This window comes from Apis florea, unplaced genomic scaffold (assembly GCF_048593485.1).
Source record: "Apis florea isolate Af1SG1 unplaced genomic scaffold, ASM4859348v1 contig_2350_pilon, whole genome shotgun sequence".
Lineage (NCBI taxonomy): Eukaryota > Metazoa > Arthropoda > Insecta > Hymenoptera > Apidae > Apis > Apis florea.
The window spans coordinates 1,397,521-1,419,618 of NW_028256565.1; the positions used below are offsets into that span (position 1 = coordinate 1,397,521).

The window sequence follows — 22,098 nt, forward strand, 5'->3', positions numbered from 1 at the left end:
GAGGGAGAGGGGGGAAACAGTTCCCCTTCCCAGTTGGATTCTGATCGTTCGTCTTTTTCTTCTTCTTCTTTGTTTATTCGTCTCGAGGATTTATTCGCCCTCGACAAGTGTTCGCGATTTTTCGCGAATCTGATCGGAACGGTACGAACGCGAATAAGAGTGATGATTACGATCGAAAGGTGATTATCGTAGCTTTAGGAATATTAAATCGCCTTTTTTTTTAAGATTTTTCTTTCAAGATTTTTTTTTTTAATATCTCGTTATTTATATTCTCGTTTATGGGAATTATGAGAATTGTATTTAAAGCATTGATACAATAAACGTGATGAATCTTTTTTTTTTTTTTTTTATCGTTAAAAACTTTGCTCCCAATCGTCGATAATATCACTCGCCCGGACCTACGAGTACGTCGATAGTCGCAAGATGGCGGCGACTGTGTTCCGACATTATACGTTGGCGCATGCGCAATGCGCACAAGTAATCCATCAGTAATGGAAAGCGTTGTGCGGCGTAGAACAGAGTTATCGTAGCGATGCGTGGTGAAATAGTGCATCTGTTGCTTCGAAAACGTGAATAATCGTGCATTGTGGTATGATGTAGTTACTAATATCGAAATTTTGTTGAAATTATGCGGAATTTTTATCCGCGATCATGGTTGATCACTCGTACCGAATGAACGGAGAGGTTAATACACCGCTTTCTTCCGGCTTCGCCGAGAAGGTACACCACGACTGGGTAAAATCAGAAAATCCCGAGACGATTATGACGTGCAAACAAACGGACGACGTGTTGATTTTCCCTAATAAAAATCTTTGTTGCCGTTCGACCAGTAACAATGTGATTTTCAGTTGGGACTTCCAAATTTTGGCGAACGGTAAGTGTCGTTTTTTCATCGTGTTTACATTTGTATTTGACAAAAATAAACAGTTATATATTTGTAAACAACGCATTAAAGTATTTATCGAAAAAAAAATATGAAATATTAGAATAATTGTTGTTAAAGTGATATTGATATACACAGATGTGAAATACATGTGGTTGAAATTTTTTCCTATATTGGTATATGATAGGTGTGAAAAAAAATTTATTGTATTTATATATAGGTAAGCAGTTGCAAAGAGTAGTATTAACATTGGATCAGAATCGCAGGAATTTTGCAATCAGATCTGTTCTGCATAATAACGTTAACATTGGGATTACGAATGGCCAGGAATGGTACAATTCAGAATTAAACGAGTCGAATGCAAGTGGAAAGTCAACGAAGAAAATGCATTATTTTGTTAAAATTTGCTTTGTTGCTAATAGATACGGCACGTATCGCCAAAATGTTATTTTCTACTTTGGAGATTATCCTGTGATACTCCAAAGGATTTGTATGGATTGTTTGCCAACCGAAGATTTTACAAGGATTCACGAAGCAACAAATTATCAATTCTCTCAGAATCCAAAAACATGGAATAACGAAACGTCACAAATTTGTTGGTTTGAGTCGCCTTTTGTGTCCGCAAAAGATCCAAAGGAGGACAAACTGTCAGTGATCTATCCTTACCCCGATAGAAGCAATTTCATCTTGACTCAAGAGTCTCTTACCGACAATTGTTTAACACCAGAGAATTACAGAGGTCGCCTTCATGAATTGATCACCGTTGAAGAGCTAGCTAGACACGAACAGATAGCTAGATATAACGAAACTTCATATATGCGTCTTCTTAGTCATTACGTTTTGACTTCTGCAGGCGATGGATCCACCATTGCCAAATATGCACCACCTGGTGAGCTCTTTGCTCAGGTGCGGTTCCTTTTAGCAATTATAGCTTTCTTTCTCTTCTTACTACATTCTTCTACCTGCTACTATTTTGAACAATTACAATTAAAAATTAGTGCTAGCTATATACACACACACACACACACACACATACATACATACATACATACATACATACATACATACATACATACATACATACATACATACATACATACATACATACATACATACATACATACATACATACATACATACATACATACATACATACATACATACACATACATATATATATATATGCTCTAATTTAGTATAGTAATATATATTTGTTTCTCGCGTTTTGATTCTTAAAAAAAATTGTATGATGAATTTTTATCACAGCTGCCGCTAAGCCGCAGTATCTCAGAAGATACGAAAAGCGGCAGACTGTTCCTGAGAGGTTGCAATAAAGTACTTTTCAAGAATTTGTCACGAGCCACGAACATGATATTCGAGGCGCACATAGAGGACAAGTGTACACAGACCGTGTACGTTAGATTGTCGAAAGAGTGCGTGCACACGTTAAATTTGGTGGCCAACACAGATCTCCAGGTGCAAGTGCAATTTTTATTGAATCGGCTACCGTTCTGCGAATGGCACAAGACCGTGGACAGTTTGCCCGACATAGGATTAGTATTTTTAAACAAGGCCCACATGGATATGAAAGAGATCAACTTTTTGGATCTGTTAGGAAGGGACGCGGTCAATTTCAGATTCTCATTACTGAACGTGGAACAGAAAAAGGCTTTGGCCGCGATAACCGCGCCTGATAAAATTTCCATGCCGCCTGTCTTGCTGCTGGGACCATTTGGAACTGGGAAAACGTTCACCATCGCCCAAGCGCTTCGCTACTTGCTCACCAAGAGCTCCGAGTACAAGATACTGCTCTGCACGCACAGCAACAGCGCGGCCGACCTATACGTGAAAGAATTCTTCGACGTTTGGTATAAATTCGAGAAAATTCCCCGGTTGAAGCCAGTTAGAATTTACTACAAAGGTAGAGCCAAGAATACGGTACGTCTGTCCGGAAGAAGCGAAATGCTCGATCTACTACTACCGCTCGATCGGAGAGAGTTCCCTCTGTTCTCATTCCGCCATTTCAGGTGCATCCAGTGGTTCAGGAGTACAGTCTAATGAAAAAGAACGGCACGTTCCGCAACCCGACCGACGAAGATCTGAGAGATTGCGGCCTGATCGTGACCACCTTGGCCACGTCCAGCTGCCTAACCAGCCTCAATCTATCCTTCACTCACATAGTGATCGACGAGGCCGCCCAGGCGTTGGAGTGCGAGGTCCTTATACCGTTGTCCCTCGTCACTCCTCAAACCCGCCTCGTTCTGGCCGGTGATCAGATGCAGCTTGCGCCCGAAATATACAGCGACCTGGCCAGCGAGCGTGGCCTCGGTATAAGCCTGTTGGAGAGGATCTATGGCATGTATCCGCAAACCCATCCATGCAGAATTCATCTGCATCAGAATTACCGGGCGCACGAGGACATCATTAGGTTCACCTCGGAAATGTTTTACGAGGGGGTGGTGAAACCGGCCAACGATATGCTGATACAACACCCCGTCCTAAAACCGTTGACATTTTACGCCGTTCAAGGTGTGGAAGTACAGGTATTGAACAAAACAGTATTTAAATACAACCCAATCCCATACCTGTTGCTTCCTTGCATCCTCGTCGGCGAACCAACCCTAGGATAAAGCATCGATTCCCCTTCTTTATTAAATCAACTTTCTGTTTCTCTTTTCTCTCTCTCTCTCTCTCTCTACCAGGACATCCACTCGACAGGCTACGCGAACATGAGCGAGGTGTACGAGTTGGTGAACCGCGTTCAGGAGCTGAGGACGAACTGGCCGGTGGATCGTTGGGGCTCCTACGACGAGAAGTCGATCGGCGTGCTCGTCTATTACGCGGAACAGGTCCAAAGGATCCGAGCCGAGTTGAGGGAGCGCGGGATGACGGACGTCTCTGTGGAGAGGGTGCTGAACGTGCAGGGGAAGCAGTTCACCGCCGTGTTCATCAGCACCGTGCGGACCAGACACTGCTGCCGTTACTCGGCCGAGAGGAACGTGAAGGACTACGGGTTCCTCACCAATCCCAGGCTTCTGAACACGGCCATGACACGGGCCAAGTGTCTGGTTGCCGTGGTGGGTGACCCGGTCGCGCTCTTCACCATCGGCTCGTGCAGAAAGCTGTGGCAAAGGTATCTGGAGCTGGCCGACCTCCACGGCATCGATCGGGACACGCTTAAGCATCACCTGAGCCTGGTCCCCGAGCTCCCTCTGATCGCGCCCCTCAACCCGTTGGCCAGGGAATTCGTGCCGAGGAGCAACTTCTGCATGGTGGTGGAATACGTGCCGGTCCCAATGATGTACCCGGTGTTCCATTGCCCGTATTTCTCGTAGTGCCGGCGGAAATCGAACGATTCGATCGTTGCGCATCGTCGTTCTTAACCTGACTTCTCTGACCCGACCTTAAGTGTCTTAATTTCTCCCCCCTTCCTATTCCTATGACCTCCCTCTTCTTTTTTCTCTCTTTCCACCGAACCAAGTCGAGGAGAGTTGAATTTTTTGCGGTGCATCGATCGATTTCTTTCGATGACGAGATTTTTTAATACACTTGATATTTTGTAAAATTTGTGAAATTTGAAAATTGGAAAAAGAAAATACCGACGATACCGTGAATCGATGTAGCGATGATGTTGGGTTAGAAAGATTGACCGGTTGATCAACGATGATGGCTTGTATGTATACATATTATATATCTATCTGTGTCGGTTATTGGGGATTACTAATCCTTGGAGTGTCTCTATCATCTCTTTCTTTCTCTCCCTCTCTCTCCCTCCCCCCCTCTCTCTCTCTCTCTCTGTGAATAGATTTAAGGAATTAACAATTGTTGCTATATAAATAGATTGAATTGTGCACTTAGTCTTATGAATGTGCCCTCGGAAATCAATGTTTATTATAGATCGTATTATTTCTTTAATCCCTTCGCCTTGTTGGTTTATCAGAGATGCATCCGTTTGGAGATTGTGCAGCTTATCATATACGACACTATATATACCGATCGATTATAGAAATATATTTTTTACTAGTTCCTTTACTAGTTTACGCAGTTTTGTATGAATCTTTTAATATCCCCTTTTTAATCACCTTGCGTACGATACGATACATTGAAACGCTGCCCCCCCCTACAAATTGTAAAATTCACAACCGAAATAACCGAGGAACGCTTCCTTTTATTAAAAAACGAAAAAACAAAAAAAAAAAAAAAAATCTACCACCAATGCTTATCGAATAGTGATATATCGAAATTAAACAATTTTTTATTCGTATATTATTTTCGATTTCTTTTTTCAACGAAATATATATATATATATATATATATACATTTTTTTTTAACGAGTCACCCATAATAAAAAGTCACCAAATACTTGACACTTTCGTTTCGAACGAACGTAGCATAAATTGGATATTGATTACATTTTTCAAGATCACACACACACACGCATACACATTCAACATTTACATTTCCCCCGTAATTGTGCAAGCGTTTGGTGATTTGTGAACGGAACTGTACATCCGGATGCGAATACCTCGGAATAAAAGAAACCCGTTTCTAGACGAGTGACGCTAGCTTGTCTGGCTGGCTCGCTCGCGAGTTGGAAGAAGTCAAATGGTCACCGAACGACCCTCGAACGGCTGAAAAGGGTGGTGGCGAAAAAGGCGAAAAGCGGTTCGCGGGTTCTTTTGAAAAGCGCGCCGCTTCTGTTTCACGCGTCGCGTGAATGCGGCTGCGAACAAAGCCGCCTCGTCCCGCTTTTATTTCCGTAATTAAGGACCACTCTGACGAGCATTGCGACCAGGTCGTCTTATAATTAAGGGGGAAAAAAGAAAGAAGAAAAAAGAAGAGAGAAAAAAAGAAAAAGGAAGAAAGAAAAAAAAAAAGATTTTGCGAAAACAATTTTTATCCAAAACCTTCTCCAACGGATATTTCTTTGTTCGGAGAAAAAATAAATAAAGTAAATTGAGGACCTTTGAGGTGTTGGAATTTAATATTATTATTATTATTATTATTATTATTATTATAATTTAATTATATATAGTTGCATGCATTTATTATTATTGGTTTATTGCACGAGACGAGATTGTCGAGTTGGTTTGGTCGTTGTCTTGTTTCCTTTCTTTTTTTTTTTTTTTTTTTTTTCGTGCGAATTTTTGGTTCGTTTTGTCCAATAAGTTTTTATTTGTCGTTTTCATTCTCACCGTTTCCCTTTCAACGTTCCTAATCTTCTCACGATCGATCGAGAAAAAAAAGAAAAAAAAGAACGAACAGCGATAGAGAGACGAGCAAAATTAAAAAAAAAAAAAAAAAAAAAAAAGAAAGAAAGAAAAAAAAAAGAAAAAAAAAAGATACTCTGCGTGTCAATGATAATAATTTAAATCCCCGTGTACCGAAAACCATGTTGTACGAAATAAATTTTTACGAGTATTCAGTTACAACGTATATATACAACTACGCTTGGAACGAGAAAGACGAGTTGTTCCTTTCCTTGTTCCCCTTGTTGTTGCGTTGTCGCCATACATCTCAACGCGATCGTGTTATTTCTGGAAATACGCGGATTCGATGACTTGACGCGCGATAAAAAGGACGGAGGAAAGGAGAGGGGGAACGAGCGAATGAGCAGCTCGTAGTTAAACTCAATTTCCCTCTAACAAGGGGGTTATATCGCCTCGGGCATCGGAGGAATTCCGAGCGATATTCTTGCTCTCTCTCGACGAGAGAGTGGGACGACAGCCAACAGCTTGGAATTTATCCACGAATACTACTTGCCCCGTTTTCACCATTTACTTGGATAAATGGTAATATTTAATTTCAGTTCATCCTGCAATTTATCCATTTCGCGCGAATTAGAGAGTAGAAATTGGGAGGAAAAAGAAAATTATATCACTCTTAGTGATCCAACATATCGTCGATTCAATCGTGAAAAAGTGATTCCGAACGACGTCGAGGACAGCGTGAGCGAAACAGTTAATTGTGATCGTCGAGCAAAACGACGCACCACCACTGTCGACAGATTCACCGACGGATTAACTCGGCTGTAATCACATATTACCGCAGCGTCTCGGCGATATCCGGAATTACGCGACGATCAATACGGCAAAGACGTATTAATATGCGATCTCTCCTCCAAGGATATTATACTCGGATCATATCCGAACGTATAGCGTCACGTACACTTTGAACAAAAGGCACGAGTATCGAATCGCGCGTGCTCGAAGTGGAAGGGGACGACAGGCTTCCCGATTCTCGGTCGGTAACGCGAGCATCTATGGTGAAAAATGTTGCAACGCGATATTAACACGCAATTATTCACAAGCTGCGCTCTGCTTCCGTTATCTATGGAAGAAAAGAAAAAGAAAAGGAACGAATCTACCTCTTCGAAATCTCATCGTGGAAAAATTCCCAGCTTCGAAAATTCACGATTGATTTCAGTTCGATCGTGAAACGAACGGCGTCACGATTTTCGTTCGACTCGAAAAAAAAAAAAAATCACGATCAACATCCATAACCAGGCAATTTCCATTTTAAAAAGAATCTAGTCAATTTTCACGGATGATTGGTCCTCGGTATAAATATCGGTTTCTCCTCTCTCCTACGATGTATCGGCTGTGCACGAAACACGACGGTGCACGACGGGTGGCCATCTTGGTGGGGGCTCTCGATATGGTTTCATTTCCGAGGCTGTCGCTGGAGATCGGGACGATAATTTTCTGGTGGCTCGTTGCCCCGACGTTTTCCAACCGTTTGGCCACGGCCACGTCAAATGGATGGATCGTCGCCACCGGAAGTCGATTGTAACGTAACAATTTTGGGAATCGCGGCGTTGCAATCGCAGGTAACAAATTTTCGGGACGATGAACTTTTCCCGTTAACGGTTTCCAGCTGTTTTTTCGCTGCTCCGTGATAAAGTGCCGTTTCACGCTTCTCGATTCGAAATTGTCGGCCGGTTATATAAAACTTGTCCAGGCGATCGTTCCATAATTCCATATCATTTCGGTTAATCAATGTCCACGATTGGTTTAAAATAAATCGATGCTCTTTGTCGCGTAATTGTGATTTTTTTTTTTTTTTTTTCCTTTAAATTTTGATAATTGAACAGTGCGCGCGTATCGCTGTTATTTTAGCCAGATCTTTCGTCGTCTCGCTTCGTTAAATTCGATTTTTATCTATTCCCGAGCGAGCGAGGCCAATTAGCACGTGTTCCTTCACGAAAACACGCGCAATTCGCTCTCGCCCCTCTTTCTCGCGAAGCGTCGAACGAGATCGACTTCCGGCCTTGCCCAAGCAACTTTTTCCTAATTGCATCGCGCTTATCGCGATACAGCGAGCCGCCTAGAGCAATTTCCTCGTTAATTGAAATTTTTCCTGGCCCGTCCCAATAGGTGGCCTGCAAAAATTGGATAAACCCCTCCTCCTCTCTTTCCACCCAACTTTCTACGACGAAACTACGACGAAAAACTGGAGTAGAAGATCGTTACAGGATCGTTAACGGCGAAAAACTTTCGGAGAAAGTTTTTCCGCTCCTCTTCTTACACGAAAATTTCTAAAAAGTATCGTAGTACCCACGCTACCGAACAATACGAAGGACGGGGCTCTCCCCGTTTAATATTCCAGAGGTATCGGAAAGCTCGATCAAAAAGATATCGCGTACAAGTAGTATAACCAGTATAAGTAGTACGTAGGAAGGGAAGAAATTTAAAATGCGCGCGCGCGTATTACATATAAACAACGTTAAGGACGTTTATCTAGGAGGCTCCAACACTTAATACCCTAGCATTCCTTGCCTCGAGGAAGGAATCCCCAGGCCTCGGTGAAATTGTTCGCGCTCCACGAAGGAACCTCCCTCTCCCTCTCTCCCTTCTAAGACCAAGATTAATCGTCGGTTAATTAGCACCACCCCCATTGGATGCGAGGGATAATTTTATCAGACAGCGACCTATTGCCAGGGTTAATGCCGCAGTGATATTGGCCGAGGTAGATACGCCGATGACAGCCACAGCCGTTCATACATACACGTATGTATATATACATACACACACACACATACACACACACGCGTGTTCCACGCGCGCGCAGCGACGGATCAGCGTGCATCCGTTAACGCACGCCCGCTCGATTGTGGTTGACCGTGGTTGAACTCTCGTCGCCGACTCTTCCCCCTCCCCCTCCGCCTCCCTCTCCCACTCCTTCTCCCGCTCCTCGCAGCGCGTCCCGCGTCTCCTCGATTCTACTTGCTTAGAGATATTGTCTGCGCGACGCGTGTCAGCGCGTTGTTGCCACCCACGCCGTGTGCCCCGATAAAATTATCCTGTTGACGAGTTACCTTAACGAGCGAGACGTGGATCACGGTAATTCGTAGCCGAGATGTTGGGGCTCTGTTTCAGAGTTCTCCGAGTGTTTGAAGCCTGGTTTTTGACGTGGCTGGATTTCGTGAAGGATCGTGGATCGCTTTATGGGTCGAGTTATGGGATGATGGGATTGAGTTGGAATTAAAATTTAAAGATGTTTTTCTTTTCTTTTTTTTTTTTTTTTTTTTTTTTTTTTATTATCGGTCGAGTATTTCTAATGTTGATCGACGAAAATTAAAAATTTTGTTATCCTTCCTTTCGTATGGGACGAAACGATTGTTAATAAGAATATTACGACGAGTGGCGTTGGGGGGAAAAATTTAAAAACAGCCTTCTTCCTTTCGTACGGGATGGATGAAACGATTAATGAAGATATTACCTTGTGATGAATTTAATATTTGGTTTTCGAGCATAGAGGGCGGGTGAGTTTTAAAGTATACGATGCTGGTAATGGCTCAATGAAAATTTAAAAATATCTTTCCTTTTATACCGGGATGAGATGTATAATAAAAATGTTACGTTGGAACGAGTTCAGTGTTTCCAATGTTGGATTTTAATGTGCTTAGAGGGCGGATGAGTTTTTAAGTATACGAAAATTTTAAAATATTTCTTCCCTTTTTTTCGAGATGAGACGATAATTTATTACGAGTTTAATATTGATTTTCAAAAGGATACTGGAATGGTATTCTTTCTTTCGTATGTGATTCTACTTTTAAAATGATATATGATTTAGATATTTCCCATTCGAAAAATTTACTTTATTATTACTCGTTTAATTCGTTTAAAAATTCATCGATCATTATTACTTCTTATTCACAAATTTATTTTTTGGAACTAAAAGGAAAAGTTCGAAAGCAGTCTTCTCGCGGTTATTAAAAAAAATTACTTTTTCGAGGAGTTTAATTAAATATTTTCCAAAGTTAAAGCAGAGCTCTCTCGGTGTTCTCCTTTAAGAGATAGGAGGGAACCTATCCGATTCATCGAAATTTCCTCTCTGGCTGGAAAAATCAAGGAACAAAAACCCAATAAACTGATTCCCACAGGAGTCGATAAAGCGTTAACGAGTTAAACTAATTTCACGCGCCATTTCGATCGCTGGGAAACCACCATCGTTAAAACAAACATTCCGACTGTTACATATATAAAAAAGAAGGAAAAAAAAAAAAAAAAAAAAAAACAAGGGCAACAAATTCATATACATCGCTTCGATCCTATACAGGGTGATCCACTGTAACACTGTATTCTTCCATCTGTAACCTTATTTCTAATTTTTAATTTCTATTATTATTTTAATACAATTGTTCTATCTATATTCTAACAATTTCTATGAAAAAATTCTATATAATTTTTCAATCTCTAATTTTCAATGATATTTTCTACTTATTTTATAAATATACCGTGTGAATGCCGTAAATGTTCATTTCCTGCAACACTATTTCTTCGATCTGTAATAATAATTCTATCTATATTGTAATAATGAAAAATTCTATACAATTTTTCAATTTCTATCTCTAATTTTCAATTTTAAACTCGTACTTTATATTTTCCATCATATTTTATAAACAAATGAATGTGCAACGATATATTACATATAAGATGTCTTCGAAAGATCGATTTGACAAAAAAAAATCGATACACGAAAAGATTTATCTCAGGCTAGTTTATCAAATTATTAATTCTAATAAATAAGAACAAAACTCTCGTTTTATTTTTATTTCCCTTTCCAATGCAAACTTCAATTGCTCGTAACTTGAATGAAAAAGTAGGCAAAGATCGTACAGAATATCGTTCTATGTGAACACGTGTCAAAGATAGAATTTGTTTCGATAACCGCCATCTTGCGGTCACCATTCGGCGTCACACTCGATTTCGAAAGGGAAATTTTCGAATTTTCCGCGTTAAATTTCCACTGGTCTTCTCTCGAAAGTTTTCTCGGCGAAATTCGTGGAATGAAATGAAGCGTGATATTTCACCAAGTTGGAATTCTTTCGATTTCTCATCGGCCTTTTCGAGTTTTTGAAGACGAAGAAAGGATTCGAGGGATGGTTGGAAGGTCGACGATGAATTTTCCCTTTTCTTTTCCACGCGTCCCTTGCCAGATCGAGATTACAATTTTTTTCAAACCTTTTTTCTATCATTCTTCGCCTTTTGTTGAATTTAAAAAGAGAAATACGTTTTTTTAGGGGGATCGATTGCTTGCAGTCGAATTTTTTCGATTTTTTGATCGATTTTGTGATTGTCCTTCCATCATTGAATTCAAAAAACGGGATTTATGGCCGACGAGGAATTTTTTCTTTTCTTCTTCATTTTTTGTCGATTTCTTTTTGCCCGATCGAGATTCGAATTCTTTTTCAATTTTCTATCCCGTCCCGTGCGATCGTTCCTCCATCTTGTAGAATTTAAAAAAGAGAACTGCATTTCTTTAAGAATATCGGAACGATCGCTCATCATGATCGACGACGAAATTTTCTCTCGTTTCCTTTCTCACCTCTCCGTTCGATTCGCGCCAATTTACTTGGGATTCGTTCACAATTACAGGACGAAACAATTTCAACCCGATCTTTTTTCTCACAGGACAAATCGCCCCGTTTATCAATCCTTGGGATCTCGCGGCGGGCGGGTGACAAATGGCGACGCGTTGTTTTTCAAAAAAAAAAAAAAAAAAAAAGAAAGAAAGAAAAAAATTCGGTTATTCATCGGTCCATATAGAAAATTGAATGGAATCAAATGCTCTGTCCGGATAGTTTGTAACCGATCTAGCGAAACGGGCGACCGCAATTTCGCGAGCGGCCAACAATTCAATTAAATTCGCGCCAACACCGCCGCCACCGCCACTTCCGCCGCGGAAACGCGCCCGGAAAATTTGGCCGGCGCAAAATTCGCGTCGCGCCCGAAATAAATTTCGCGAATCCGTCGCCCGAATCGATCATCGTCCTTCCAATGCTCCTCTCTTTCTCTCTTCCCCACCCCCACTCTTTTAATTCCACGGTAATTCGGTAATGTAATTACACACAACAGTGAAAGGAAAGAAGGGAGGGGATCGATGGTCCTCTTTGTTCAACGAAACAACTCTGGTTTGTACTCCCTTTGTTAATCGCCTTTCGATCGGAATTCCCGTGTAATAATCACGCGATATGTTTTCTCTTCTTTCTCCCTGTTCACTATTCACGTTTAATCGCGCGATTCGCGTTTCAATTCGTCAAGAAGCGTGGTTGGACCTGAGATTGTCCTGTGAGAACAGGATGATAGGATGGGATAAAATCAATTATCAGCGACGATTATGAAATATATCAGGCGTGGAGATTTTATTACGTAAATCGGGTTACAAGATTGTCCAAGATTGTTTCGGTCGGTGATAGACCGAACCGTTTGTTCTCGTCGAACATTCTCGATACACTTGAACGATCGTCCTTGTCCTTCAGATTAAAATTTCCGGCTTCGAATCTTTGCTACGACTTTTCCCGCGTTCCGTAAGATGCGGCGTTCTCTTCAAGTGGCGCACGAACCATTTCGGTAGCTTCGACAGCCGATCTCCTATAAGCTGGAACGCGAAAAGTAAACAATGACGCGAACGACGCTTCTCGCACGCCGTATCGCTCGAAATGGTTGCACGGGACTGGAAACTCTTGGAGCGCTCGTCGCGACTCTTCTTAAAAACAAAAGCTCTTTCAGATGGCGCCACGAGCGGAAAGTTAATTCGAATTCGGTGAGAAGTTACGATCGTAGGAAAAGGAAGGAACTTATTCGCACATTCGTTTTCTTCGCTTTCTTTTTCAATTCCTCTTCGACACAGGGGAAAATTAGAAAAAGGAACAACGAGGAAACGTGGAAACGTGGAAACACGACCCCTTCTCTCGTATTATCCTCTCGTATTATCCATCGGGCCGAAGCCCGTTAATAACGAAGACGAGCGCTCAATCGAGCCTCGAACATTCCCTACCTCTCTCTCTCCCTTCCCCACCCACTTTTCGACCTCGATATAATCGATAATCACACGGGAAACGGGGCCATCGCATCGTCGAGATGGCTCGAATACAGACATCTCTCTCAGACGTGTATCTCGAGTACGTAGCGTCGTTTAAATCTCTCCCTTCTCTCCCTCCCTTCCAGAGATCACGCTCCCTTCCCCCCTGTTTTTCTTTTTTAAAAGGATCCGAGAACAGTGGTCCGGCATTGTCGAATATATGTCGATACACGGAGGGATCGAGAGAGGATTCGACCGTTTCGATGAACTGGAGAGAGAGTGAGAGAGAGAAAGAGGGGCTTGCTCGCGTGCCTTCGAACGATACGAGCGCTTCTATGGAACGGAGAAGGATGGAGACACGATATCATTTATCCACGAGGCTCGCTCGTCTTTTACGGAGCGAGGAGGAATTTTTACCGCCGTGCACGATGTCAGGTGGAGGAGGATATCGCGTTTTATATCGTCTCCCCTCCCTCTTTTTCATCGGATATCGGGACGAAAATGCGCGGATTGTTTCTGAAAGGTATATACGATACACTTCTGTACCGTTTCGAGGCGACGGTACATGTCGTGTCACGCTCTCGAACCGTTGCCGATATAAGCGATGGAAATGGAATAGAAATGGCGACACGCGCGACTTATGCGTTCGCACGGGGGAGGGAGAGATTGAAGAAAAGATTGACGTTCATTTCGAGAAGTATTTGAGAGTACGTTTAATTTTTTAGAAAATTTATTATTCTATTAAAAATGTATATATGCGATCGAATACATTAAAAAGAATATTGCAAAAAAGTTGCAGCAAGCAATTAACTTGGAAAACGCTTCCAATTTGACAAATTGGTATGGGCTTAAATTGGAAAATTATAAAATGAGGAAAGCATTGTGAGAAAATATACATTGTTCAAAAACATTGAAAGGAATATTGTTATATTTATATTACAGATATAAGATAAGATTAAAATTGATCCATAAATATGAATGGTTAGATTAAGGAATCCGCCAGGTGGCGAGTTGTTCGGTTGTGCCTGTACGTGCCCTTAATACAATTCTGCAAAATTTTGCAAATCAAATATGGCGGTCTCTACTTTTTTCGTACGTTCGACTCCTGTCGCGTGGAACATATAAAAAAGTCATTGACAAATCATTATTTTAAGTTTAAAAATTAATTTAACAAAGATTTAAATTAAAACAGATGTATAAAACACATCGAAACGATTAATTTCTCGTATCTCTATAATTAACCTCTAAATTTATGCAATATATCGACTTTCTAGGATTCGTTGTTCGAGCACATTGAGTATATTTACAAGATTAGACGTTGATTACACTACAATAATTATTACACTATTACAAAGTTAAACTTACAAATATTTTCCGTTTCACGAGTTCTTCAAATTTTGTTTTATTTTTATTCGCACAATCCTCAATTACTCTGACTATTCTACCTGAGAATTTATCAGAACAAATCCGCGTATAACAAATATACACGTATAGAAGGAGTTGGAGCGGAAGCAACGAGAGGCGTGCGAGGTGTTGGAGTTCCGGAGTCGGAGGGGAAGGCCACGTGGAGCGGATTCCTTGGAAAGTTGCGGGCAACGACGCGTTCCCCGTTTAATATCCAGCCAAACCGTCCGGGTTCCGATCGGAATTTCGTGTTGGAAAGTTTCACGCGTGACTTCGCCCAACGATCGGAAGCGTTCGACTTTGCACTTTGCCGATATCGAGGGGCCCGCCTCCTCTCCGCTTATCTTTTGATCCGGCCCCTCCCTCCAAATTTCTCCTCCCCCGCGGCCGTTGAGATCTGTCAACGAGGCGAGGATAGAATTCTTCTCCTCCTCCTCTTTTTTTACAAGCTTCTTGTTTTCATTCGATGGAAGGACGAGCAATTATCGTTAACCCTTTTTTGCACTATATTTGATCATTATAAAGTATATATATTTACGTGTTAGTTTCTGCTTATGTATTAGTGTATATATAAAATAAAATAAATAAATAAAAGATGTATTATATTTTCACTGATCAAGGGATTGAAATGCGGATAAAATTTACGTATTTTTCAAATTTTTTTTTTACTAAAATGGCGATATAAATTCCCAAAGAAATGGGAATTTTCGTTTTGATCGAACGAGGAAAAAAAATTTCGAGTCGATTGGCAGCCTTCTTAAATATAAATAAAGTGCAAAGCTTCGAAATATATTTTTCGGCGGAGAATAAATCGATCGCGTTGAAATGATCGAGAAATATTTCGAAATATTTCTATTTTTTTTTTAATTTAAATCGTTATAAATTGTCGGTAAATTTTTTCCTTTTTGCAAATAAAGTCGAGTAATTACTTCTGTGTTGGAAATGTTCATTAGAAATGTAACGAAAAGTAGAAGAAAGTTATATTAACTCGCCATCTAGCGGATTTTTTTTAAATTTCAATCTTACAACGACGGTTACCTCGAAATGTCTATTCTTTTAATTTAAATCGTTATAAATAAATTTTTTCTTTTTTCCAAATTAATTTTAAACTTAAACTCAATTGTTAATTGATTTTTTGTATCGTTCCAAATTGGGAACTTTTGATTTTAAATTTCAAAATACGTCAAATTTCACGTTTTATGGAAAAGAATACTGTTGGAATCGATGTATAATACATCGAGGGGCGACGATTCAGAACTCGAAGACGAAGAGGCTGACGATGGAAAGGAAGAAGTAACGAGAGCAATAAACTCTACTGATTGATAGCAATTTCTAAGTTGATTGCCTGCTATAACTTTTTACATCTGCCACGCAGATTTTTTTTTTTTTTTTTATTTAAGGCTACGATCTGAGTAATTCGAGAATTGTCACCTCTCTTGTCAATTCGTGATACAAAATCTGCGATCCGTTAAAGTCAGATTCAGGTTCAGGTTCAAACTTGCGATTTTTAACGTTATATATTTAAAAAAATTTTATCAATTTTTCTTCTATTTTATTTTAAGTTAGCTCGTACATTTACATATTCTTTTATATAACTGATTTATTACTCGCACTTCCTTTTTTATTCCATATTAATTAGATGCAACGTCAATTTTTTTTTTAGTTACATTTAAACATTTTTAATAAAATAATGGATTATAATAAAAATATCGTTTTCTAAAAATAATTTTGCCCCATTTTTCGTTTCAGGCTAATCCAAAAAATTCGTCGCACGAAGTCGAGAAATCGTTTCTTTAACGCGAAGCGAAGAATTTTTGGGAATCGTCGAAATTTTTCGTAAAGTTCGATCATTCACGAATGAAAATATAAAAATATCTTTTTCGATATTTTTCACCGAATTTAAGATCGTCAAGAATATAAAAAGTTTCTTTGAAACGAGTTTCGAAGTATCGATCCGTTTGTCTTTATCTTTCGTTTTCAACCAACGAAATTTCACCATCTCTCTCTCTCTCTCTCTCTCTCTTTCTTCCAGAGATTGAAGAAAAAAAGAAAATATTTTCTCTCTCTCTTTCTCTCTCTTTCTTCCAAAAACAATCGTTTTTCAAATTTCTATAAATCGAGAATCTTTTCGAAAGATTAAAGGAAACAAAGAAAATATTCTCTCTTCCTCTCTCTCTCTCTCTCTCTCGCGCGCGCGCGCGCGAATAAAACGCTTTTCCAAACAGCTGTATACATTCTTCGTTACGAGAATCGTAACTCGAAAACTTTCTCCTTCAACTTCTTTCTTCCTTCTTGAACATCTTTTTCCACGCGTTTTAGGAAAGGTTTCTTCTTTAAAAACTTCTTTTTTAAAATCTCTCGCGAAAACATCGTTGAAAACATCGAGTACAAGTCTCTGGATAACTATTGATTGGGGTTCGGGCGTAAATAGATACGGGCCTGATTAAATTTTCAACGCGGCGAGGAGGTGAGAGAGAGAGAGAGAGAAAGGAAACAAACTGTCCGTTCGAAAAAAGAGGACGAAAATTCGCTTCTAATTTGCTCGAACGCATCCGAAGAATCCGATTCTTTCGTCGAGTCGATTTTCGAGAGTCCAAAATTTTGGAAGGAGTGAAATTTTATTGCTCAGCACCTTGGGCAGTGCCGCGAATTTTGTTTTTTTTTTTTTTTTTTTTTTTTTTTAAACGTTTGATGTTCGATCGATTCAATGGAAAAATAAAAAAAATAAATAAATAAAAAAAAAAGGAATATCGCTGTACACCGATTTGCAAATTTGCTCCGGGCCTGGCTAAATATTTTTTTATTCGGTTCGTTCGTCGAAAAACGTGCGAATTGCCAAGGCGATCCTTTTTTTTTTTTTTTTTTTTTTTTTTACATATAAAATATTCCCTTGATGATATTCTCCAAATCGAATCGGACCGGTCGTTCGATATTTTTTTTCGAAACGGAATATATATATATATATATTTTAATTTTCGGTCGAAAAAGCGAACGGATAAAAATTAAAAAATGAAAAAAAAAAAAAAAAAAGGAAAAATTTCAACCGTTTGATCGGAAGATCTTTCACCTTTTTATTTTCGTACTCATGGAACCGGTGTACAGAGATCGATATCGGATAGACTCGTTACACTTTCGTTCATCGCGCGTGCAAGATATCTCACCCGATTTTCGACACCTCGACATATCTCAGAAAAAAGTTTTTAGAAGTTGAACGAATGCCGTATTCTTATTCGTTAATTCTCTAAGTAAGGGGAAAGGACCGTAATCTAGAATAGATTGATCTAAAATTATAAATATTTTTCATAACAATATCGAGTGAAATCGTTCAAAAATTATCAGCTTAAGAGATATTTCAATTTTCTGAATAATTTTTGGTCATACACGTTAATCATATCGCTTTAATTCATCAAAGTTGATCTAAAACTATAAATACTTTTCGTGACGATATCGAGAGGACGAACGAGACGAAAATTAGGCGAGATATTATGTTTCTATGTTTACGTTTCTCGCGCAATTTTCTTCTATCTCTCTCTGGCAGATTCGAAGAACGCGAATGTTTGGAGTGGCTCGAGGCGGATTCCTCGCGCGCGTCGGATCCTCGCTACGCTCGCGACACCATGGCGATCGGTGATTCTCGAAAGCTCGTTAAAACGGCCAGACGCGAATGACGGGACGCGACGTTGTTCGACACGTGTTCGAGCCGGTTAAAATTAATCGATTTTCGGGAGTGAAAATTCGTAATTCGTGGGTGAAATGGGGTAATGGTCGTTTAAACGATCGTCACGAGACGCATGATTTTGGAAGAGTATCCTCGAGGAATCGAGAGAATTTGTTTCGATGGGATTTCGAAATGGCGGTTGCCGTTGCTCCCACGAGCGAACATTTTAGTTTTAATTCCCCGTCTAACGTGAAACCGTGGTCTTTGACTTTCAAATTTCTTAATATCGGTCGGCGAGATGGTGTTAAATACGGAAATTCGATGAAATGAATCTTAAATGGGAAATTTATATGATGTAATTTTCCCATATAAATTAAAGAGATTAAATAAATCTCTCTTCGTGAATCGCGAATCCCGAATTTGTTTAAATCGTATGAGAATGTGAATGATTAAGACCTAACCTGAATCGAATCTCGAGAAAAAATTTTCGTCGAAAAAAATGAACGATCGGACTAAGGTGAAATATTCACGATCTTTCCTTTTAATAAAAATTCTCCCGAATTTTCTCTCGATATATATATATATATATCTCCATTTTAAACACGCATTAACGCGGTTTCCATAGATCGAGAATCGTGGAAGATAGTAGAGGATAATTAATTATTATTGCTATTGGCCGGAAGATCAACAATTCATCGTTTCGAGGATTACTCGAAGAGAGACGTTCGGCCCCATTACCAGAGTGGGGTTTCGCAAGGTCCATTGTGATAACTGGTTATTAATGCGGGCATTTCGATTCCCTCCCCCCCTCGCTCCGTCTCTCCTCCGCCCCTCGTTCTCTGCCATGTAACTGACAGTAACAATCGTTATTCGAAGGAAATTTTGGCGAACGTTACTCGAATGGCTGGCACGTGACTCGATTGCGATTAGAGAGTCTGAATGACTGTCGAACGCACGCGTGTACCGCTCCTCGAGCGATCGTAAAAGCTTCCTCGCCGCCTCTGATTTTCCTCCCCTTTTCCGGGGAAAACTCCAACGTCGTTTTATCGCTTTCGATCATTTTATATATATATTTATTTTATTTATTATACATTTATTATATTTATATAAATCGAGAATCTTTTCGAAAGATTCAACAAAAACAAAAATCTTTTAACAATTAGAAGTACAATTTTATATATTCTCTCTCTTCTTTCTGTTTCAGGAAGGATCGTTTGTTTTCAAATTTATATAAATCGAGAATCTTTTCGAAAGATTGAAGAAAAAAAAGAAAATTTTCTTTCTCTCTCTCTCATTTTCTTCCGCTCCAAGAACCATTATTTTTCAAATTTCTATAAATCGAGAATCATTTCGAAAGAAAAATCAAAAAATCTTTTAAAAATTCCAACTGCAATTTTATATTCAATTCTTTCTCTCTCTTTCTTTTTCTTCCGCGTCAAGAACGATTATTTTTCAAATTTCTATAAATCGAGAATCATTTCGAAAGATTCGAAAGAAAAACCAAAGAAATCTTTTAAAAATCACAACATATATTCTCTCTCTCTCTCTCTCTCCCTCTCTCTTCCACCGCAAGAATTTTAATCACTCGCGTCGAATTCCAAAAAGAAAGAAAGAGGAAAAAACTCCGACCAATAATCTTTCTCCTCCTCCTCCTCCTCCTCCTCCTCCTCCTCGGCAACCTCGTCGCGAAACGGAAAAGAAACGGGAAGAGAAAGCGAGAAAGGGAGGGGAGGCGGAACAGACGACGAAGATAGCGCCATCCATTTCCCCGAAAAGTAATTACACGGTGGCCGGATTAAAAATAGAAAGGACAGCTCGCTTCGAGGTTCGGAAATATTGCGGTCGCGCGAAACGAAATCGTCCTGTTCCCCGCCGCCGAGGCGAAACCGAGAGAGATAGGTAGATAGATAGATAGACAGAGCGGGAGAAGGACGGGAGCCCAACGTTTCTTAACCTTTCTTCCCTCTTATTCCCGCTATTCGAGTCCAGCCCCGAGCGAGGAGGCATCGGTATCGGAATCGGGCGACCCGCCAAATCACACCCCGGGGAAGATAAAGGAAGGAGGAGGAGGAGGAGGAGTGGAGATCGGGGGAATTATTGGCAGCGCGAAGGAGAAATCTTTTTTATATTCTCGCCTTTTGTGACCCCCGAAAAAAATCGGAAGCGGAACGTGGCCCGAATATCGAATTCCCCGATTCGTCCTGCTTCCAATTTTCCACAATATTCTCTCCTCTCCTTTTTTATTCCAGATTGGAAAATTGTATTAATTAAGGTGGGGGAGGAGGGAGGCGGCGATCGGGATCGATGACTCGTAATCATTCTCAAACGAATATTAATGGGGAACGAATGGGGACGAATGGCAAACTCGGTGAGAAACTCGGTGAGACGCGCGTGAGACGGGAATTTTATACGAATATCCCCTCCCTCCTCCCCTCCACGGCGTTTTGCCTAACGTCGTAATAGCGCTCGCTTAACTACCTATTGAAAAATTCATGGGACTTTTTAAGCGGGCGCTGCGAGTGCTGCCCTCTCGTTTCTCGTGAAGGAGAACGATTCGCGAGTCGAGGCGTGCGATATATTTCGAAGACGATTACGAAAGCGTAAAATTATATAGTTTCTGAGAGAATATCGAGAATGGGATGATGATCCCTCCCTCGAATCTCGGAGTCTCGTCCCGAGCTTCCTATAATTGTCCGGATTCGAGGGGAAATTTACGGACACGCAACCGTTTATCTGCCATTAAATCTTTCGATTATCCCGACTGTTCGTTGTTATTATCAACCGGGCAGCGTTTGCTCGGAGATCGAGCGGACGCGTCTCGACAATTAATCGATTCGATGCGTGTTTGCTCGCTAACGAGCTGTCGTCCTTTTTTCTCTCTCTCTCTCTCTCTCTATCTTTCCTCTTTTCCCCGAAAATTATTCGAAATTAAACAGAGAATCTCTCCCTCTGGCGAATTTACAAATTCGGATGAAATAAAAAATTGTTCCAGCCTCGATCTGTTCAAAAAATTCTTCCTATTTCGAAACTTTATTTATTGGACGGACGCGTGGAGAAGGTTGAGAAACACTGGCTCGTTCCGTCACTTGTGTGTAAAAAAATTGCTCGAGCCGTTTCTCGTTCTCCTAACTCTTGAAAATTCTTCCTATTTTGCAACGTTATCATTGGACGGACGCGTGGAGAAGGTTGAGAAACACTGGCTCGTTACGTTACCAATGTAAAATCGTAAAAAAGAGAGCACTCACTTTCTCAGGGTGGCGAGGCGTTCCTCCTGCGCCTTGATGTACCCGTTCAGAGTGTCGATGAGCACCGCCTCGGTCTCCAGTAGCTCTTCCATGTCCGCCAACGCGGTGTAAAGTTCCGCGACGCAGCCATGCTGGGACCACGTGCTCGTGATCGAGATCAGGGCCAGAACGACGCCGGCCAACCTCGTCGGGACCCCTCCAATTTCCATCTGCCTTTCCCGTGTCTACAATCGTGAATACAGAACAAAAAAAGTAGAAGAGAAGGAAAGAAAAGAAAAGAAAGAGAGAGATAAACGAGATAGAAAGAACGAGAGGGAAGGAGAGGTGTAATCGAAACAGCGATGGCGATTCGTTTGCTCGATTAATCGCCACGGATACTCTCGATCGACTCTCGTTCTCCCCTTTCTTTCTATTTTTCTCCCCCTCCTCCCTCATGATTCTCGCCCACTCATCCCATCGAGAGCCACCACCGATGGAAGCGGCTCGCTTTTCGGCCGAAAAAAAGCGACACTAACGAGGACCAAATGAAGATAGATGGCTATCAATTAATCATTCGTGGCTCGAGAGAGAGAGAGAGAGAGAGAGAGAGAGAGAGAGAGAGA

General features: G+C 40.6%; 2 protein-coding genes across 8 annotated transcripts in view; one reads left to right on the plus strand and one right to left on the minus strand.

Annotated features, from left to right (window-relative positions):
• The window catches only part of PH4alphaEFB (prolyl 4-hydroxylase subunit alpha-1), a 292,581-nt gene that overhangs the window by 22,142 nt on the left and 248,341 nt on the right, over positions 1-22,098 (minus strand). For all 7 annotated transcript variants that reach the window (XM_086904992.1, XM_086904991.1, XM_086904990.1 and 4 more), the window contains one exon: positions 21,497-21,720. In XM_086904992.1, coding sequence (XP_086761118.1) covers positions 21,497-21,720 — 224 coding nt within the window. The remainder of the gene's footprint in view (positions 1-21,496; positions 21,721-22,098) is intronic.
• LOC100869440 (ATP-dependent RNA helicase with zinc finger domain) lies at positions 470-4,927 on the plus strand. The gene is made up of 5 exons (XM_086904989.1): positions 470-874; positions 1,104-1,789; positions 2,150-2,821; positions 2,911-3,426; positions 3,586-4,927. Exons 1-5 carry the CDS (start codon positions 652-654, stop codon positions 4,216-4,218), a joined length of 2,730 nt encoding a protein of 909 aa, XP_086761115.1. The 5' UTR covers positions 470-651; the 3' UTR covers positions 4,219-4,927.

Excerpts from the sequence above, each read along its gene's own strand:
- LOC100869440 (XM_086904989.1), top strand. The coding sequence starts at position 652 with ATGGTTGATCACTCGTACCGAATGAACGGAGAGGTTAATACACCGCTT. Across the intron at positions 875-1,103 it reads CTTCCAAATTTTGGCGAACG|GTAAGCAGTTGCAAAGAGTA; the intron begins GTAAGTGTCGTT and ends ATTTATATATAG. Across the intron at positions 2,822-2,910 it reads AAGGTAGAGCCAAGAATACG|GTGCATCCAGTGGTTCAGGA; the intron begins GTACGTCTGTCC and ends CCGCCATTTCAG.